The sequence below is a fragment of the Sesamum indicum genome, linkage group LG1 (assembly GCF_026168435.1).
Source record: "Sesamum indicum cultivar Baizhima isolate 11 linkage group LG1, ASM2616843v1, whole genome shotgun sequence".
In the NCBI taxonomy this organism is placed as follows: domain Eukaryota; kingdom Viridiplantae; phylum Streptophyta; class Magnoliopsida; order Lamiales; family Pedaliaceae; genus Sesamum; species Sesamum indicum.
In genome coordinates this window covers 19,992,391-20,012,197 of record NC_142657.1, presented here as the reverse complement: position 1 = coordinate 20,012,197, position 19,807 = coordinate 19,992,391, and the positions used below count along the sequence as shown (strand labels likewise).

The 19,807-nt window shown below is 36.9% G+C and overlaps 4 protein-coding genes across 9 annotated transcripts; 1 reads left to right on the top strand and 3 right to left on the bottom strand.

Moving 5' to 3' along the window:
* Positions 1–53: 53 nt before the first annotated feature.
* Positions 54–4,695, bottom strand: LOC105168423 (UPSTREAM OF FLC protein (DUF966)). Of its 5 annotated transcripts, none has more exons than XM_011088499.3 (7): positions 4,564–4,695; positions 2,686–2,819; positions 2,527–2,596; positions 2,272–2,387; positions 1,488–2,121; positions 1,142–1,249; positions 54–377 (listed from the first exon to the last, which is right to left on the bottom strand). In XM_011088499.3, the coding sequence occupies exons 2-7, from the start codon at positions 2,813–2,815 to the stop codon at positions 194–196; spliced, it is 1,242 nt and encodes a 413-aa protein (XP_011086801.1). In that variant the 5' UTR covers positions 2,816–2,819; positions 4,564–4,695; the 3' UTR covers positions 54–193. The 5 variants fall into 5 exon arrangements, with proteins under 5 accessions (XP_011086801.1, XP_011086827.1, XP_088741126.1 ...); XM_011088525.3 differs by having other exon boundaries at positions 1,488–2,118; XM_088885000.1 differs by lacking the exon at positions 54–377 and adding an exon at positions 393–776.
* Positions 4,696–5,103: 408 nt separating this feature from the next.
* LOC105168414 (hypothetical protein At1g04090) lies at positions 5,104–7,419 on the bottom strand. Its single transcript, XM_011088486.3, has 2 exons — positions 6,987–7,419; positions 5,104–6,889 (listed from the first exon to the last, which is right to left on the bottom strand). Exons 1-2 carry the CDS (start codon positions 7,102–7,104, stop codon positions 5,328–5,330), a joined length of 1,680 nt encoding a protein of 559 aa, XP_011086788.1. The 5' UTR covers positions 7,105–7,419; the 3' UTR covers positions 5,104–5,327.
* Positions 7,420–11,327: 3,908 nt separating this feature from the next.
* HEXO2 (beta-hexosaminidase 2) lies at positions 11,328–13,568 on the top strand. Of its 2 annotated transcripts, none has more exons than XM_020695960.2 (2): positions 11,328–12,168; positions 12,590–13,568. In XM_020695960.2, the coding sequence occupies exons 1-2, from the start codon at positions 11,364–11,366 to the stop codon at positions 13,465–13,467; spliced, it is 1,683 nt and encodes a 560-aa protein (XP_020551619.1). In that variant the 5' UTR covers positions 11,328–11,363; the 3' UTR covers positions 13,468–13,568. The 2 variants fall into 2 exon arrangements, with proteins under 2 accessions (XP_020551619.1, XP_011086777.1); XM_011088475.3 differs by having other exon boundaries at positions 11,329–12,168; positions 12,518–13,568.
* A 1,785-nt stretch (positions 13,569–15,353) lies between these two features.
* LOC105168396 (protein neprosin) lies at positions 15,354–18,848 on the bottom strand. Its single transcript, XM_011088464.3, has 7 exons — positions 18,180–18,848; positions 18,004–18,090; positions 17,648–17,911; positions 17,198–17,362; positions 17,046–17,099; positions 16,745–16,891; positions 15,354–16,138 (listed from the first exon to the last, which is right to left on the bottom strand). The coding sequence occupies exons 1-7, from the start codon at positions 18,330–18,332 to the stop codon at positions 15,761–15,763; spliced, it is 1,248 nt and encodes a 415-aa protein (XP_011086766.1). The 5' UTR covers positions 18,333–18,848; the 3' UTR covers positions 15,354–15,760.
* Positions 18,849–19,807: the final 959 nt, after the last annotated feature.

Sequence of the window (19,807 nt, the reverse complement as noted above, 5' to 3'; positions counted from 1 at the left end):
TCTCTGTCCCTCTCTTACATCTCAAGAATACTTGTTATACGAATCAGAAAAATTAAACTTGTAAATCTGTCTATGATCTTTTCCTTTTTACTTTGAAAAGTTTGCAGGTCTTGAGACGTTGCGTCCAAGATTTCTCATCTGCCAAATGAATTTTTTAGAATAGACAAATGTATGCATAACAAAGTCCTAACAGTCAATGAGTTAACAAATGGACAGAAATCGAGTCATGATTTCTGAATCCCGTTGTTGATCCCTTTGGTGCCTTCTCAGCAGCAGAAATTGCAGCATTAGCAGCACCTTTGGACAATGCTTTCATTCCCTTGCAGGATTTCATATGTGCATGCAGTTTCTCTGGCTTGAATGGCTTCCCACATTGTCTGTCACCAAAACATCATCAGCATCAATCCGGGGTTATAACATAGTAAGCCAAGGACGTTTCTTTCATTATTGCTGTTTCTAGGAAGCCACACATCTCTTGAAATCAATGATAACTATGGAAAATCATGGTCGGTCTCAGACATCAGACTTGCAGATTCAATTCCACTAAAGCTCCCTTTATTAGATCAAGTCACTATCGTATCGGGGCTATCTAAGTAGGTTCTCGGTAAGGATTTTGAGTTTCAAAATGATCACCATCCTTCAAGTATGAGACCCACACATGAATCCTATACAAATGAAAAGGGTGTGATATTCCAAAATTAAAAATCTTGGGACTCACCAAGAACAACCCCTGCAAAATCAATGGCTGTGATTCTCCCCAAACCTTAGATTCCGACCTATGAAGAAAGACAACATATTTATGCAGTGTGCCTTGTTAAGAATGAGTAAATTTACATTAGAAAACCCAGGCCCTAATAGAATTGTGTTAACATTGATCCAGTGAAGGTCAACTAATTTTCAGGTGGTTGCATACTACGAATCTTTTATTCCTGGATTCTTCTTCACCAGAACTTGACCACATTAAAATTTAGCATCATTGCATGTACCCCATCTGTGTATCATGACCCCAATTACATCATCAGAACCAACAAACTCTGCTGTCTGAATTATTCTTCATTAAAGACAAACTGATATTTTCCTCTACCATTTAATCACAAGCAAAAAAGACCAAAAAAAGACGAAAAATGTTTGATCAACTTACGAGCAAGTTGGCCCGTTAACTGGCTTGTATGCAGCAGAAGTTGCTCTTTGGTCCCTTACTTCACTCTTGTTCTTTGCTGAATCCTTCGGCCCATCAAAGCCCTTCCAACTACAATTTTCAAGAATTACACCATTACTCATCATCACCACAACTAATAATTCACATCAAAACTGTGGTGTCTTTTTATATTTATCAAGAAACTGTCTCGTTCCTCAATGGTATCTTACGACTGTACATCTTAAATCATCATACCATACGACTAGTAGCTAACTAATTCTCAGTCTTGTTATCATCATACATAAATATGAACTTCCCTGTCTTAGAGAAAATGGTAAGAAATTTTTACCTTCCAGTCCATTGTTGTTGTACCCAATGGGGAGTTTGGAGTACCCTCTGAGACCCTCCAAGTCCATCCCTCTTGCAAATCTGTGCTGAATGAACACTACTGGCATCACTAGCACACATGTTCAAGAAAGTTGGCCTGTTCTGCTTGTTGATCGCCACCACAGCTGAGTCATTGGTTTCCACAGCACCACAACTGATCAAGTTTCGGAATATGTGTGATGCTCCATTGGAATAGCTCTTGCTCTTCGTGAACTGAGGCTCTGACGATGGAATCTTGGATGCATCAGCAGCCGTCGATGTTGTTGTAATATTCTCATTGATGGTAACTTTGCTGCTCCTCTTCTTGTTCTTCTGACCGAAAGTAGGGGACGGATGGTCTGTTCTGTTGTCTGGATTTTCATGTTTGGTTGTGTCTGAATTCTTCTCCATTTCGGGCTTCCCAGAGTCATCTGTCAATGTGGATGTGTCTGAGCTGAAAGTTGGGGACTCTTCTTCGATTTCAGACGATGATTTTGTTGATACATACATCGATGTCTCTGATGAATTATGGCTGTGGCTATCTTCTTTGCCTATGGTTTTCTGTTTTTCTTGGAGGGGTGTTTGATGTTTTTGCTTCACAACCTTTTCCTCAGCTGCTGTTTTGTGAGAAAATGAAATTAATCTCAATTGTGGAACAAAATCCTCCTCTGAGATTACAACATAGTACTTAGAATCTCTGAGTTTTCAATGTCTGAGATGTATAAGGTTGGTGAGAAGAACTATAGTAGTAGTAAATAGTTTTTTACCTTTAATGTTAGAAGAGGAAATCTCTGATCCTTTGAGGACATATTCATTGTCTGATATTGGTGTAATGAGATCATCATCCAGCAAGTCTTGCCATACATAACCTGTCTTGTACCTTCTGCACTGACCGACGGGCAAAAATTAATACAAAATCTTAAATTTGAACAATATGGGATGATCTCCATGGAACGAAGCTTGGATCAAATGAAAACTACAAACTCTGGCGAAAATTTCTATGTTAGAAATGTAATAAATACCTTTTATACGACCAAGAAAATGATTCGGGCATGTCCTTCCCTCGTAACTCCCCCAACCATCTCTTGACGTCTGCATCATAGATACATATCAGACACACGCACGCATTCAGACACAATGACGTAGAAAAACATGCCAATTAGAACAGTGCATACACAAACCTCGTAGTCGGACACCATTCCTAGAGAGATGATGGACTCGAACAAGATGAGGGTGTTCGATACGGCCCTTCCGACTAAGAAAATAGACAATGTGAAGCCTCCTGACTTGTGCACCACCCTGTGCTTCCATTAACCTTCTTACAAACAGGAAACAGGAAACAGGCAACAAACAAAACAAAAGTAGCTCCTTTTTAGGCTGAATAAAACAAGTATTGTTCAAATTATATATCACATAGTTTTTGGTAAAAGAACAAGAACAAGAACAAAAGATCAAACAGGTGAAACCCAAGAAAGAAACCTTTGTTCCATGCCGGCCTGCTCTAACAAAAAGGCCAAAACATGGGAGAAGTTCAACCAAGTTGTCTGATTAAAAAAAAACAATCATGCATGGATGTATGTTGTTCTTCTACACGACTTCATGGAAAAGAATAGAAACAACACAAATTTTCGACAATCATGATTATGTAATATGTACATATATTCATCGGATGAAGAGAGCTTTTACCGTATAATAATGGTATTCTAATCTGCTTTTCTGAAGCACACACACATATACACAGAATGAGTGTGAGTGGTTAGTTATATATATATATATATATAAATGTGGGGAGGGGGGTTTAATTATATATATTTATATTTTTGGATTAGATCTGTAACTATAACAGACTATAAAAAGGGTAAATTTGGTCTACCCCAAGATGTTTGTATCTGATTTCGGGGGATATTGTTATGGCTATGCATATATATTTGGCAGCTTTTGACCAACTTTTTTTAAGCTGCATTGCCCAAAGAAGTACTTTTTTTTTTTTCTTGTGCATGCATCATTTTGCAATGATTTAGTAATATAAAAATGGTAATAAATTAGATTATATTTCGTGGGTAGGTTTAATCTTGGCCTTTTTTTTTAAATTGCTTGCGTCTTTTTATGGAAAAAATATGATTTCATGTATACATATTTATTGAGTTTGATGCGTTTGTAGTTTCCATAATTAAGTAATAAAGACTAGCGGGAAAGTTATGTGTACGAGTAGTTCAAGAGAAAGTTGAAACTATTCAACGTCAAAACTGAATTAATTTTAGAAAAAGTGATTATCATATTTGCAATAATGATTATTGAAATTTGCACTTGAAATGTACATTTTGACCACTCAATCGTAGGGCCAAACAGAAGCTATATATATTGGCACTGGCAATTTAATTAAGAAGATAATCATAATTTGACTTTAAATTGAGCAAAAAAATAGAAAAATGACTTGAAATTGCCATGTGTATTGCACGTGACCATGCACTGGTTCTTAAACATCATGTCATCCATTTACTCCAATCTCGTACAAGTTACCGTTGATGATAGATAAACAAAAATAGTGAGATGATCGACGTATACTCCATTTAAAAAATATTGAATGCAGCACGAATTTAATCCATTTAGTCCACCGTAAATTCAGGACAACATGAATTTACATGCACAACTTACACAAAATGAGGCTAATTTTCCTATGATTCATGCCATAATTCTTGCATTTGATTTCATTCTCTCCATCTCTCTTTCTCCTCCAACATATACCTAATTAGTCTTTATCTAAATATCTCTACATTGGTAAAACAAATTTATAACTTCTTTAACTTCCAACACAACCCAACATTTTTCAGTACATAAAGTGATCAGTAACTCATATAAATTAGTTTATTCCTACAACTGAATGCACCAAATATAGCAGTAAATCATATATATCAAAAACATTATGTAGCTCCGAATAACTGTTTACATCTCCTATCAGCACGTATAAATACTACTCATACACAGATATACACACTTATAATCTACAGGTTAAGAATTAAAATAAAACAAAACAGAAATGTCTGTACGTCGTCGGGTACCTGAAAGAAGCTGAAACCTCAAACGAAACATCGATGCTGTCTCAGGGCGAGACCGGAGCATTAGGACATATGTATTCATTCATTCAGACACATATAAGTACAAAAAGAATTAAGCCAAGAATTGGATGTATGTAACATAAATGTTTTGGTTTGGAGTTTGGAGTTTTGGGCAAGAAAATAATGGGACAACAAAGGGTGATAGAGATGTGGGGTACTTGAGCATGATTTATCAACATACCATCTGCCTTAAACATAACTTTCGTTTCTAGTAAAGTTTGATTTAGTTTTATACTACTTAAAATAGTATTTAAAGGTGATGTGATAAGTACCGATCAACAGCTCCACACAGGAAAAAAGTGTTAAAGTTATTGCAATCGTGCATTAAAATTAATTTATAAGCATATGACTGCGGCTGAATAACTGTCTGAAGATGAGGGTTTGGTAATGATTGGTGTTTTTCTGATTAATTGTTTTCACGGTTCTAATTTTGTCAAATAATATTCAATACTTGAAGAGGAAAAAGAAAATGGATTTGCATGATTTGAATTAATAAAAATCAAAATTTGCTTTTAATGAAATATGAATTGCAATAGAAAATTCAATCACTACTCAGAATATTCCCACCCTTGATGCCATTAGATCTGTCCAACATTGTTCAGCTTCAAAGACAGCAACAAATTCACATAATCAAATTTTTATGGCTATTTTGTACTTAAAAACATAGGTAAATCAATCATCAAATTTTCCAAATTCTTGCAGCAGAATCAAGACCTTTCATCACCAATCCAACTGTCTTTCATCTTTGGTCCAGTAGGCCCTTCCTCACCAAGCACTTCCCTGGGAAGACTATTCACAACTTTCTCAAATGCACTCTTCAACTTTCCAGGCAACACCTTCTCAACCTTCCTGATTTCATCCTCAATGCTGTAGCTGATCTTTGGCCCCCATTTTCTTGCATAACTCAGCCACGGGGGCTCGACGTACACCGGCCCCAAGTACTCGGCGTCGACCACCAAAAACTTTGCTCCAGTGTCCATAAAAGACTTGCCCTTAGCACTATCATTCCTTATCCCAATACTCCCATTTCCTTGCAGCACTAGGCCTTGATTCGGGTACGATGCATGGCCGTGCAACGATGAGTAGGCCACTGGTTTGTTGCCGTTCTCGAACTCCAAGTCCACTGCATCGGCCCAAAGCCCTTTACTATGCTGAGAAAAATACATGCTCTTTAGCTCCCCATTGAAGTTGCTGATTCTTAGTGTGACATGCTCCCAATCACCAACATGCTCCCCAATTTTGCCTAAGGAAATGTTGAAGAACTCAACTTTTGCCCTTGCAGGGCCATTGAAAGGGTAAAACAGCCATATTGCTACATCAGTGAATGTCCCACCAAACATTGGCTTCACATGCAAATAAGCATATGCATCTGCTAAGTCCCCTTTTTTGACTCTCTCTTTAGCTGCACTGTCTATAGGAAGATCAATCCAATATGCATCATCATTCGGACCTCCTTGGGGAAGATTAGAGCCAGCCGGGTCGATCGGGACGGGATTCGACTCATCGCCTTTTGTGTACAGTAGTGCACCGTTTTCAAAGAACCATGCAACTGAAGAAGGAAAGTACTCTTCATCAGGGTGGAAATATATGTGTGGAGAGTAAGCCTGAACCAGGGCCTTAATCTGATCTTGATTAGGCATGGAATTATGATTGCCATTAGCATTTTTTAAACAGGGCAAGTCCAAACTAGTCCCATTCTTTTCAGCTACAAATGTGCCTGTGGGAACCCCCACAGCTTGAATTCCCCTGTTTCTTGGTCTTGAGCTATATATACTGATGCCATTTGTGCTAACATCCTTTCCCAGCCCCCAAATCCAGGTGTTGTTCTCATTGGAATCCGTGAAATCCAAGCGAACACACCGGATTTTGTCAAGGGCCGGCTTCTCAGGCGAGCTCGTGATGACATGTCCAATGGCCTTATAGCCATCAGGGGGAGTTGGCAGCCAGATGTAGGCTACCCCGTCTTGCTTAATTTTCAAAGACTCACTGCTCCAAACAAGAGAGTAATCAGTTGGTGGCTTCAGGGCACCACCCAACGGGTCGTTGGTTGCATCTTTTCCTGCAAGAACCCAACCAAATAAAGGCTTGTTGTTTGGTTGCCCGTAGCAACCAAGCATAAAGAATCCATCAGGTAGTGGAGACGGCTCAAAAAACGTCGCCCCATGATTGTCCGGTCCGCCTTCTTGTGTAGCCCAAACTTTGGCGAAAGTCGATACTTGACATACTTCCAGCCCTCCTAGATCAATAATCCCACTTGCAAAACCTCCACCTGAACAACAAAACACAAAATTCAAACCGGAAACAGTTGGATACAAGAAAACGTCTAGCACGAAAAACGCAACCTTAAGTATAGTAGAATGACGAACCTGCAGGCCACGAGGGGAGTGGAGAGGGAAGTCTGAACAAGGTTTCAATGGGAAGAGGCTTCTTAGTTTTCTTGAAAACATTAGAACTCTTAAGAGAAACGCTGATTCGATTCCCCATAGTTGAAGCCAATGAAACAGTAGTATAACTATTGAACACAAGATTGTGTAATGGATTGGACAAGAAGTATATTCTGATGGACACTAGAATTAGAAGTACCAAAAACCAGCAGGCAAGCAAGAACCCTTTATAATAGTTTTACATTTCGTGCAATTAAGGTATAAACCCTCTAATGAATTTGAGTTTTCCAATGCTTTAAGAACATGTTTTCCTCAGTTTTGATGAATTCAGACATCACTTTTCTTCTACACAATGCCCTCTTTTTTTCATTTTCCTGTTGCAGTTGCTATTTTTTGCTATGTATGCATCAACTAAAATTTTAAAATGAATAACAATTAGCAGTCATTTTGTGGTGCTGAATTTCTGGGGTGGTTGAGCCAGAAACATTTGAAAAACATTATGTTACTAGCATGCTTTGCATTTGGTTGGAAACTTATTGCAATTATGGTATGTCATAATTGTATCATCAAGAAATGGTGTATACTTTGTCAATACATGTCTATTCATCAATATACAGTCCTAGTGGGATCAAGTAAATGTGTATGCTACAATAACAATAGTGTGCTGTGAATTTCTATATTAGTCTTTTAAGGAAAAAGCTATACCTGGTGCATGTAGGACGTATTTTTATAGACATGTTTGAGTTGTACAATTTCACGTGAATTATTGATATAACTTTAATTTGATAATTATATTGAATTTTTACATACTCGGGTTTGAATCATATCAATATACGCCGTTCTCCAATATACCTAAGATATATATTTTTGCACATAACGTTTATGATTATAATGTGTAGGACATGGTTGATTGACTATATTTGGGTGTGTTGTGATGTTCTTCGTTTGCTTTATCCGCTCGATAATTTGTCCTTTTCATTACAGAGGGAGATGGTTGTTACATTGCATGTGTTGTCTAATCAATAACTTCTAACTACTTTGTGTAAATTATTCACACTTGACAATTAATGTACGGGCTAAAGTGACAAGGACATTATGAAGTAATCAGAATTAAGAGGGATATATAGAAACTCTATAGTTATCATTCGTGTGTTTTTCTTTTTTTGGTCAGAAATCAAGCAATTACTTTATTTAAGAATGCCTAGTGATAGCGGTTGGGGTCGTCTTACCGCAACGATCCTTTGTGTCGAGCAGGCCTAAAATCAACAATAAATATAGGAGATGTTGGGGTTACTCCTAGTACAGTTACTTTGTATTGTCCGAATCGAGGACGATTTCAAAATTAAATAGTTGTATAAATGTAACAATCAATCAACTATGCAAAATATACCTAAATAATCTATTTGGGCTATTTATGAGCAATTTCCAATATAAGATATCACGTACCACTCTTTTAAGCGTTCAAAATACGATCAGATCAAACAGGATTAATCCGATTGAATTAGTATAAAAAGACACAGTCCCTAAAATTTATTTAAACATATGAACCATATCAAGGACGTAAACAAAACATTTGATTATTTTTACCCATATCAATAGTGTCAGCTTGAATGGCATAAAATTATAAAACGTTATAGATGTTGTCATGCCAAATTCTTGGATCAATATTTCAAATAATTTATTATTTATTAAGTATTAACCATTTAAATAACATGATACTATATATATAAATAGGTGTTAATTATTGAAAATAAATGCATGGTTGAAATTGATGCATTTATTGATCGATTTAACTAAGGAATGATTCCTTTGTTTGCTTTACTTGTGGGGGTGGTGTCGTAGTTGATTCAAGTTTTGATTTCTTTCTGTTGCTTTGTCGTCATATTGGCACCTCCATTCCATTTCCATACTTGCGAATGTGACGTGGGGACGATCATTCCTTTGGAGTATGGTACAAGGTTTTCTACGTATTCATCTGGGCTGCCAACCCACATACGATCATACTATTAAACTAAAATTAATAATTTATATGGATAATTACACTTTTCTCTCCTAAAATTTGGTGTAATTATATATAAATTTCTTGTAGTTTGAAAAATACATCTAGCACTGCTTTCGTTTAACAAATAAGTCCATTCGTTAGTTGAAATTCACTGAATTTGTTGATATTAAACAAAAAAAAAAAATGAATGTGAATTGATATTTATTTTCGATTGACTTATTACTAACGTATTGTAAGCCAAACAAAACTTTTTCAACTAAACTACCCTTATGACGTTGAAGATATACATCCTCACATGCATTAATACATAAAGGCATATGAAGGTAATTTTGGTTGTAAAATGATTTATTTAACCTGTAATATATCAGTAATAAATCTATCGAAGGTAAATATAGATTCTTCTTCATTTTTTTTGTTAATATCAGCAAATTCGACGAATTTTGACTAACGGAGGGACTTATTTATTAGACGAAAGCAAACTTTAAGAATGTCAAATATAATTTGTCAAACTACAAAAAATTTATATATAAATACATTAAATTTAAGGAATAAGAGTGTAATTAGCCCTAATTCATATCTCATGTCATGTGAATTCCAAACAGGCCCAAAATGCTGATGGATGGGTAAATGGGGTGATCTGCATACCACAGCCCAAAATGAAAATGGCCTATATTCTTCATACTCTCTACCACGGATATAATTAACAACAAACTATTATTTTCCATGTATTCGCATCTTTAAAATAAATTGAATTTATATTTTTGTGTTTATTTTTCAATATATATTTTTTCCTTGTTCCCTTCCATTTCAAAAAGAAAAAAAGTCATTACAACCAAGGATGTCTTAATTTAGTAACTAAGATTGAGGGTTTATGAATAAGTTAGAGTTCATGGATCCAAATCTCATCGAACCCATAGTTACGTATTTCACCTCATGTGAATTTATTATAATTTATTTTAAAAATTCATTATTTTATTTTAATTTTGACTTGTATATATATAATCATTATCAGAATATGAAGCCAATTCTGAAGCATACAATTGTGGGCATCTCATAATTGGACAAAGATGTCTGATTTCCCTAAGTCCCATTAGGATATGATATTTGGCGGCTAAAAGTCTGAAACCACCTCTCCTCTCCTTGTACTGCACATTTGTCACTTCCCTCCTCGCCTTTGCCGGCCATCTCAGAGGATGGATTTTTTTTTTAAATTCTTATTATATTATATTATTTTAAATAAAATAAATAATAATATTTGTATATATATTTAAATACAATTTGATCATAATAAATAAATTATACTATCAATATTATTATATTGATCATATAATTTATAATTATTATATTTTTATAATATAATAAATATAATACATTTATCATATAATTAATTTAAATTTCGTCCGATCCGGACAAAAATTTCTAATTTTTGGAAATGACTGTGAGCTTTGTATAAGGGTCTTGGTGTGGATGATTTGGACAAGAGAGAAAGCCAACGCAAATTCTGCGCCAACTGCAAACCTCCAAATCATAAGCAAACAAAGGACTACTGCCCAAACCAATCATATTTTAGTCTTACGCTTAACATTGACTTATGATAAATAAATTTGTCCGAATTCTGTCAAACATGTGGGTATTTATTTTATTTAGATAAATTTATTTTTAATTTATTATAATATAACTTTATTACTTTAATTAAAAAAATTACTACTAAGCAACATCGTAACTACCCAATTTTACATTAATTTCACACTGCGTACGCTAAGCGTTAACGTTATGCATTAAAACTCTATTTGAACAGAGTGGCTTTGGCATTTTAAGAGTCCCAAAGATCAAATTATTACCCTTTCAAATATATTCATATAGAAATTATGTCTATTTTATTACATATGAATTATGAGTAACATATTACTAGTGGAAATACTAAGATACATTTTAGTAACTATAACTCATATGGCAACAACAAACATTTTACATATTTTAAATGACATTTAAATCTAATTAAATTTCGAATGGACTTTTAATAAAATCAAAACGAAAAATATTAGTACCAATCTTGACCTGAATTCACATGTTATTGTCAATGATCATTGTATGGGCTTCGATTATAATATTTTGATGCTCGAATTAGTAATTTTATGTCTTAAATTATCAACAGATTATGCAAATCATAGTGAATAATAAAGTGACAAAGTCATATAGATGATATAAATATCCACTGAAATCTTAACCTCAATCGCTAAATAATATTTTAATTTACTCAAAATTGAAATATTTTAAACTTGAATTCAACATATAAATACACATACCATATAGTCTAAAACAGTCATAACTGCAATTGACATAACATCATCCTCAACATGGGTTGTAGTATTATTACTTTCCCTTCATTTTCTCATCTCTTCATCTCCACACTTCTTCTCCTTACAACGTTGTACATCACTCCTCAAATCTCAGCCGTCCGATACCCCATCGACGTCTGGCCAAAGCCCACCACATTCCACTGGCCACAGCCACAGGCAATCACTCTCTCCCCGGAGTTCACTATATCCGCTCCCCCCCACAGCTACCTAACCCCCGCCGTCCACCGCTACCTCCGCCAGATCCTGACGGAGCACCACCTCCCCCTCGTCACCCCACTTCTCAATCTGACTGGGGGGCCCCCGCTCACCACGCTCACCATCATCATCTCCGACGCCGCTGCTCCGCTGACCCACGGCGTGGACGAGTCGTACTCCCTCACCGTCCCCTCCACCGGAGCCTCCGCCGTGCTAAACGCCGAAACCCCATGGGGCGCGATGCGCGGGCTGGAGACGTTCTCGCAGCTGGTGTATGCAAAGCCGGCGAGGGTGGCTTGCGGGTTGTACATTTCCGACGGGCCACTGTTTCCGCACAGGGGAATCATGCTCGATACCGCCAGGAACTATTACGGTGTTGAGGATTTGCTGCGGCTGATTAGGACGATCAGTATGAACAAATTGAACGTTTTCCATTGGCATATTACGGATTCCCATTCGTTTCCGCTGGTGGTGCCGTCGGAGCCCGAGATGGCGGCGAAAGGGGCGTACGGCGAGGACATGAAGTACACGGCGGCGGACGTGAAGAGGGTGGTGGAATATGGGATGGAGCATGGAGTTAGAGTTGTGCCCGAGATTGATATGCCTGGTCAGTTGATTAAACACTGCCTCTTACCTAAGTTATGAATTTGTAATTTTTTTATGTAATCTTCATGTCTAACTGTCCGACAGGTTTATATGACTTATACGAAACTATATATTAAACTATTTGAACGGAATTTTTGTTATCGTTCCAACATTCCTTTGTCTTGTATTGAGTGTTTACATATGACTTTGGACAATGCAAACTAGAAATCCAAATTTTGGTTCCAAGAGCTCTGAATTTTCAGAGTTTTAATCTGCATAGAACAATCTTGGCAGGTTTAGTTTCATCTCCAAGTTTACTATTCTGCGAAGGAATTCAATATTCACATTATTTGTCACGTGCGTTTTTGCAGCACACACTGGATCATGGGCTGAAGCTTACCCTGAGATTGTCACCTGTGCTAACAAGTTCTGGTGGCCTGCAGATGCCGAATGGACCGATCGGCTGGCTGCCGAGCCAGGAACCGGACAACTGAATCCCTTAAACCCCAAGACCTATGAAGTTGTCAAAAATGTTGTCCGTGATGCTGTTTCCATGTTTCCTGACCAATTTTATCACGCGGGAGCTGATGAGATCACTCCAAACTGCTGGAAAATCGACCCTTCCATTCAAACTTTTCTTTCCAATAATGGAACTCTCAGTCAGATTCTTGAAATGTTTATAAATTCGACATTACCTTACATCATATCTCTGAATCGTACAGTGATCTACTGGGAGGATGTTTTGTTGAACGCTGATGTCAATGTGCCCTCTTCCTTGCTCCCTCGCGAAAATGTCATTCTCCAATCTTGGAACAATGGACCGAATAACACAAAGAGGATTGTCGATTCTGGATATCGTGCAATTGTTTCGTCATCGGATTTCTATTACTTGGACTGTGGGCATGGGGATTTTACAGGAAATAACAGTCTATACAATATGCCGCCTGGTTCTGATCAAGGAAATGGTGGATCGTGGTGTGGACCCTTTAAAACATGGCAAACCATTTACAACTATGATATAACTTACGGATTGACTGAGGCAGAGGCAAAGCTGGTAATAGGAGGGGAGGTGGCGTTATGGTCCGAGCAAGCTGACTCAACCGTTATGGATTCACGGATCTGGCCAAGAGCTTCAGCAATGGCTGAAGCGTTATGGTCAGGGAATCGAGATGAAACGGGAAAGAAGAGATTTGCGGAGGCTACAGATAGGTTGAATGAGTGGAGATACAGAATGGTAACACGGGGAATAGGTGCTGAACCTATTCAGCCGCTCTGGTGTATCAAGAATCCAGGCATGTGTAACACGGTCCATTTAGCTTAATTGATTTATCCTGTCATCTTCAATTATTTTCGGTCCGATTTTAGCGTCGGAAACAAAAGTGGTTGAGATATTTATTGGTGGAATGATAGAAGTTCAAGTCATTCTTCTTTTGCAAATGTTCTGAATTCTTGTTTGTAAGCATGATTTCCTATTGATCCCTTTTACCTTAAGTAAAAGATCTTCGGATATGATGTCTCGTGTCTTGTCAGAAGGATTCTTGAGTTATCCGTTGATTGCCAATGCAAATCTGTTTTTATCGTGGTACTGTTAACTACCAAAATCATCGAAATTAAAACTATCATTGTTTGTGCTGTTATCTGAGCAAGAGTTTTTCCACATGAACAGAAAAACGTTATGTTCGTTTGCTCAGATATTTTCTCACTCGATTGTCCTACTCCTACAGCATCAGACAAACTTTACAGACTTCAAAACAATCTCGGCTACAAGGAGCTCACTTGCTGCTTTGTCATAGAAAACATTTCTGTTCAAGCTTGCAAGCATACCGTTTGATTCTTACTAATTCGGGTAATCATGAAAGCGTATGCATGGTTATCCTGGAACCCGTAATCCTAAAACCTGATAAGGATAATCAGACCACACAACCAGGAAAAGACATGAAGTCGAATGCAGCCATGAAGACATGAAGTAATCCCCGTTGAAGTCTTAAACCACTGATCTTTCCACCTCTTGGCCTCAAACCCAAACTTTATACATAATTCACTACGAAATCAAATTTGGAAACACTTAACATACTTATCTGGAGTGCATTGATTTCCCAGCCTCCAACTAAAATCTTTTGCTTCCTTTTTATTGCCAACAGATATCTCAGGATCAAATATAGTTAATTAGCCTCCCTCCTATAAATCCACAACCATTTCAAGTTTCACCTGCATCAATCTTTCTCCTAACTCCTATTAGTTCTAAACTTTCAACCATGGGACCATCTTTAAGTCCTACAGTTCGTTTCATCACTGCAACTTTAATGATCGTACTCTTGCTAGCACACACTTCAGATGCTGCAGTAACATGCAGCGACGTCGTCAAGAACCTGAGGCCCCTGGGTTAGCTACCTGAGGAGTCAGAGTGGGAAACCATCGTCCTCTTGCTGTTGCTGGTATCAGGACTTGCATCCATGACCAGAGCCCCAGCAGACCGCTTGCTGCTGCCTCCAGAGTGCTGTCAAGAAAATGAATCCCAAGCCAGAACTTTCAAAGTCTTCCAGGGAACTGCAGGATCTCTTTGCCGTTTGCTTTTTCTCCCACAGTTGATTGCTCCAAGTACTACTCATTAGTTTTTTTTTATTTATCTTTGGTATATCAGCATGGTCTTATTTGCAAGTAATTGACATGAACTCAACTAGTTTCTCTTTTCGTTCCTTAATTATTCTTCTTTGCAGGGCATTAGACTAACAGCTGATTCATCCATGTCCGTGGTGTTGATATACATGTTTTCTATGTGAGATCAATGAAGCAGGACTCGTCTAAGCTCGTATCATTTCCACTTCAATAAAATGCAAGTTTCTTGTGTTCTTTGAGCGCGTCCGTTGGTCTGTGGACAGATCCTCAGTGTTGTCAAATGTGTGCTTGTTAACTTACTGTCATGGTCTACTTGAGTTCGATCTGGTTCATGTTTGTTGATTACTTTTGTTCCATAAATGCAATGACATGCTTCTATGTTCTGCAGTTGAACCAGTTGGGATTTTATCAATGAGATCACACTTCGTATTTATCCATGCCAGTTTTTCAAACATTTGGAGAGAGAGCCTTAACACAATTCTCAAACCATTAGGATGGAAACTCTGCCTGTGATCATAATTTCATACCTTAAATAATCACCCAGTTTGTGAGAATCACTTAAAACAATTTTACATTGAAGGCAAGAAGAAAGAAAAAAAGGAACAAGCGGGCATGTTTCTTCGATTCAAGAAACTTCACCACCACCACAACTCACTCTCCTACCTCATGTATGATCGAATATGGATACATTGACTCAAGAAACTTTCACAACCATCAACACTAACTCGCTCACCTACCTTACATGAATATGAATATCGATACAGACAAAAACCCTCTAACATACATACATAACAAACGAATAATTCACATGCATGCATCGTTTACACGACCAAACAACCTGTCCTAAGAAAAGTTTATTTTCCACTTTGGGAGGAAAGAAAAGCAAATCATAAAAAGAAGAGCGGTTTTACAAGGAGGAAAACCATCCAACTCCAAATCCCATTGTCCACACTAGGTTTTGCATGGAAATCTCTTTATATATGTACTCCTCAACTTGATCACGGGCAATTAGGGTTTCTCCCAGGTCCTCCATAGTAGAAATAATTGCCCCATTCACCATTCTTGCCGAGCTGAACATCATAGCAGCTGGACTCCTCAGTGAAAATGCCAATGTCCTTCGGCACTCTCAGGTTGTTTGAATCATCCACAACCTGAATGTTCCTGATGTAACTGGCCTTACCGAATCCCTCCTCAGGGAAATGGCCACTGCCCATTTGTGTAGTGGTGTGCTGCCCGTCTGATTCAGAGTTCACCACTTCTCCTCCCCATTCAATCATTGATGCACTGTCTGATAAGTAGGAGAACAAGAAGGCTGGCCAGTATCCTAGTACATAGTCATTCCCAAATTGCATCCACCAGTTCCCCTCTTTCGGATCCTACCAAGATTATCAAAAGATGTTACTCAAGGACATAAATGCAAGATAGATTCTGAAACGTATGCAAAACACAGAAAAAAGATAAAATACAAAAATACACAAATATGAAGTGTTAGAAGATATATAGTCCCTAGTAGCTCAAGTTTCTTTTATTAAGAATAATATTCTTGTCAGTTACAATAAACGGCGGTAAAAGTACAATCTTGCCCGTGAATTTATTATCAAAAACAATTCATATAATAATTATATATATATATGTGTGTGTGTGTGTGTGAAATAGCGAATTTTTTATTAACTCTTGGATTATTTGGACAATCATATTCTTTTTACCTAGGAGGAGCACTTGTATACTTTAAAATGCGTGCCAGCCGGGAATGTGATGAAATAAATGTTGAAAACAAAAACAGAGAAAAGCATTGTAACATGCACATAGTTGTCAGAGATTCCATATAGTATAATGCATCCAAGATTTGAGTGAAAATTCATTTGTCTGTCACATAATAAATTATTCACAAACAGCTATTAGATTGCGTTATTTTTCAGATTGTTAATCACATAAAAGTGGGTGGCAGTGCCAATGTCCATGTTTTTTAGTAGAAAAGTCACCTTCCAGACAAGTATGCTGATGTCATATTGGGAACTGCGATAGCTAGAAAGGGGGTAGATGCTGGCCCCCATTGCTATATCATTATTGATTTGAATAAAGCCTGAGCACAGCAAGTTGTAGCATCCCGTGGCTTGATAAGCATCACTCTGCCATTTTCAGTTTTCAAAATTTCAAAGAGACATGAAACCATTTTAGACTCATATGCTCCTGCGCCAGCTGTGTGTGTATATATATATATATATATATATATTAAAAAATGAACAAAAAGATCAAAATTTTGCAAAGAATTCGATGTCTTACTGTCCAATAGGTGAAGAGTCTTGTGTTGTTATCTCCATATAAATCTGGGCTAACCTGTTTTTTCCACCCAAATTACCATAAACAAGTAGAGAAAGATTAATAATGAGGAGTAAACATGAGGAAAGTAGTTAAAAAAGTGGTACAAGATTAACCTGCCAGCCGGCCTCAATGCTGTTGAGATCTGAAGCAAATGAACCTCCAAGAATCCAGAGCTGGGACAAGCTGAATTCATTTGGCTGTTGGATTTTAGGATCCCATACATTTATGGTGGCCTTTGCTCCATAGTACTGGTCTCCTTCAACATAGGCTATGGCATGCTAAAGAACTCCAAGATTACAAAAACCCAAAAAATGAACAAAATCACTTACAAACTTGAAAACATTGTAAAGAAAGTAAGCAGGTACAGCTAGAAATTAAGCTACTGTAGCAGAAAAAGGCTTTCTTTTCGCTTCAGCCCTTTCCACACTACATAATATCCCACTTTTCACGATTGGAACTCACAAAAGTTGAATTCAAATTTGGATTCCAATTCCAAGATCCCAATTCCATGTTTGGGAGCAAAACCTGATAATTTGGAATCATGGTTCATTAATTTGGATTACCTGATGACCATTTTGGGTAATAAGGTCAGGTTCAGGAGCAACAGATGTTGGCCTAGGTATGCTTTTGTGGATTTTCTTCCCATATGCCTTGATAGAGCTCGCTCTCAGCATATCCTCTTCTCTGGTTCTTCTTATGGGAATGGTTCCCTCTGGGCATCTCCCATTCATATGCCACATCTGAGTTATTGGCTTTGGCTCATTCTCTTTCTTGCCCACTTTCTTGCTCTGGCTGAACAGCCCTTCTGGATGATAACTAGGCCTCATCTGCAACAATTAAACCACATCAAGAAAAAACTATGTACACATAAACATTACTTATGGGAAAAGATTCAAATGACAAACCAAACTAATTGTACCTGAACCGTATGATTCTTGAGGAAAGGATGATCAAAAGCTGGTTGGTGAGATATATGGACACAGTCTATGATATCACCATCTGGGCTCTACTTTTTTGCACAAAAGCAGCACATAGAAACCTGTCAGTTTTTCCCATACTCAGAAAGATAATAACTTTTACACACAAATTAAATACCTTGATGGACTTGACAGAAGGCTTGTTCAGGCGGCTCAAGTGCCTCCTAACTTCAAGATTCCGGCGAGCTACACCCGACCTGGCGGCTTCTCCAAACACCGGCGCCATGAACAGAAAAACCAACCAAAAACCCACCCTCACCTTCATATCCATCAACTCCGCTCCTCAAACCACAACTTTCCAAGAAACAAAGAGTCTAGACTCAGTTTAAGAAGCTGTGACTACACAGTGCACATTCAACCATGAGTAGCTTTTGAAAATTTGAATCACACTGTGTGTTCACAAGCACTGCTTATCCTTGATACCCCATTTGGCCTTTACCACAGCACTAGTAGTAGATTTCTAGCTCTGAAAAAATAAAGAGTAGTTCTTGAAAATGAAACTTGTAAGAGATGGGAAAAATCCAAGAGAAATTGCCGACGCTTGTGTTGGTTTGTCTGCTGCTATTTAACTCGTGAGAGTGAGGGAGAGGGAGAGGGAGAGGGAGAGGGAGGGAGGGGTAGAAGGGGAAATGTTGGCGTTACGGAAAGAGAGGAGTGATGGGCCGTCGTCGTTTATTTCCACTACTTTCTTCTGTAGTTTGTTTCTAACAGTTGCGTCGTTTGTCGCTTCGACTCCACTGTTGCTGGTCGTGGTAGTGGTGGTGTTGACATGTGACTTTCCGAACAAAATTTATGTATGTGGTGCGAGTTGGAGTCGGAGTGGGAGGATGTTTATGATTATTCCTTTTCTTTTCATTTCTAATATATTAAATTCTTAATAAAATTCCAAAATTATATCTTTTTTATTGCAATTATATTTAAGTTGGGTAGATTTTTTATATACAAGAAATATAAAAACATTAAAATAAATGTTTTAAAATGTCTTTAAAGTTCATAAAATATTAGATTTTCTTGTTAATTAAATTACAATGAGCTGTTTCAGTAATTGACATGATTATGAATAATTCGTTGTTATTTGAAAATTTATCAATATGCTTATTGAAATTATATAATTTTTAGATGGGTCTAAAATTATTAATTTTGTCTTTGTTGTCTTTTTTTTTTAAATGTAACAAAAAAATTAGAACAAGGTGAATGAAAATTTTGATAAATTAATTGTAAAAAATTGTCGTGCCATTTTGATCAATTCATCATAAAAAATAAATACAAACCTAATGAAAATTAATGAATTGGGGATGACACTTAAATTATAGGGTATTGATAAATTTTCAAATAACGAGGAGATATCTGTAATTATAATAAATTGAAGCTTGTTGCAACTTACCCCTTACTATAAAGATAAGCTATTGAAGTATTTGAATAAAATAAAGGGTAAATTACAATGACATCTCCTAAAATTTGGCATAATTATGAATACCTTATCATTATTTAAATACCTTCATGATATTTGATGAAATTATGTAATCTTTGGATGGAGGTATAAAATCATCAACTTTGCCCTTATTGTACTTTTTTTTATTTTTTTAAAAAGATTTAAAAATTTATAAAAAATCAAACAGGGAGTTGAAAGAAATTTTAAAATTATAAAAAACTTATCACCTTAATCCATAAAAAAAAATTATAATTTTTAATCTACAATGGGTATTTTGATCAGTTCATCATAAAAAATGGATGAAAACCTAACGG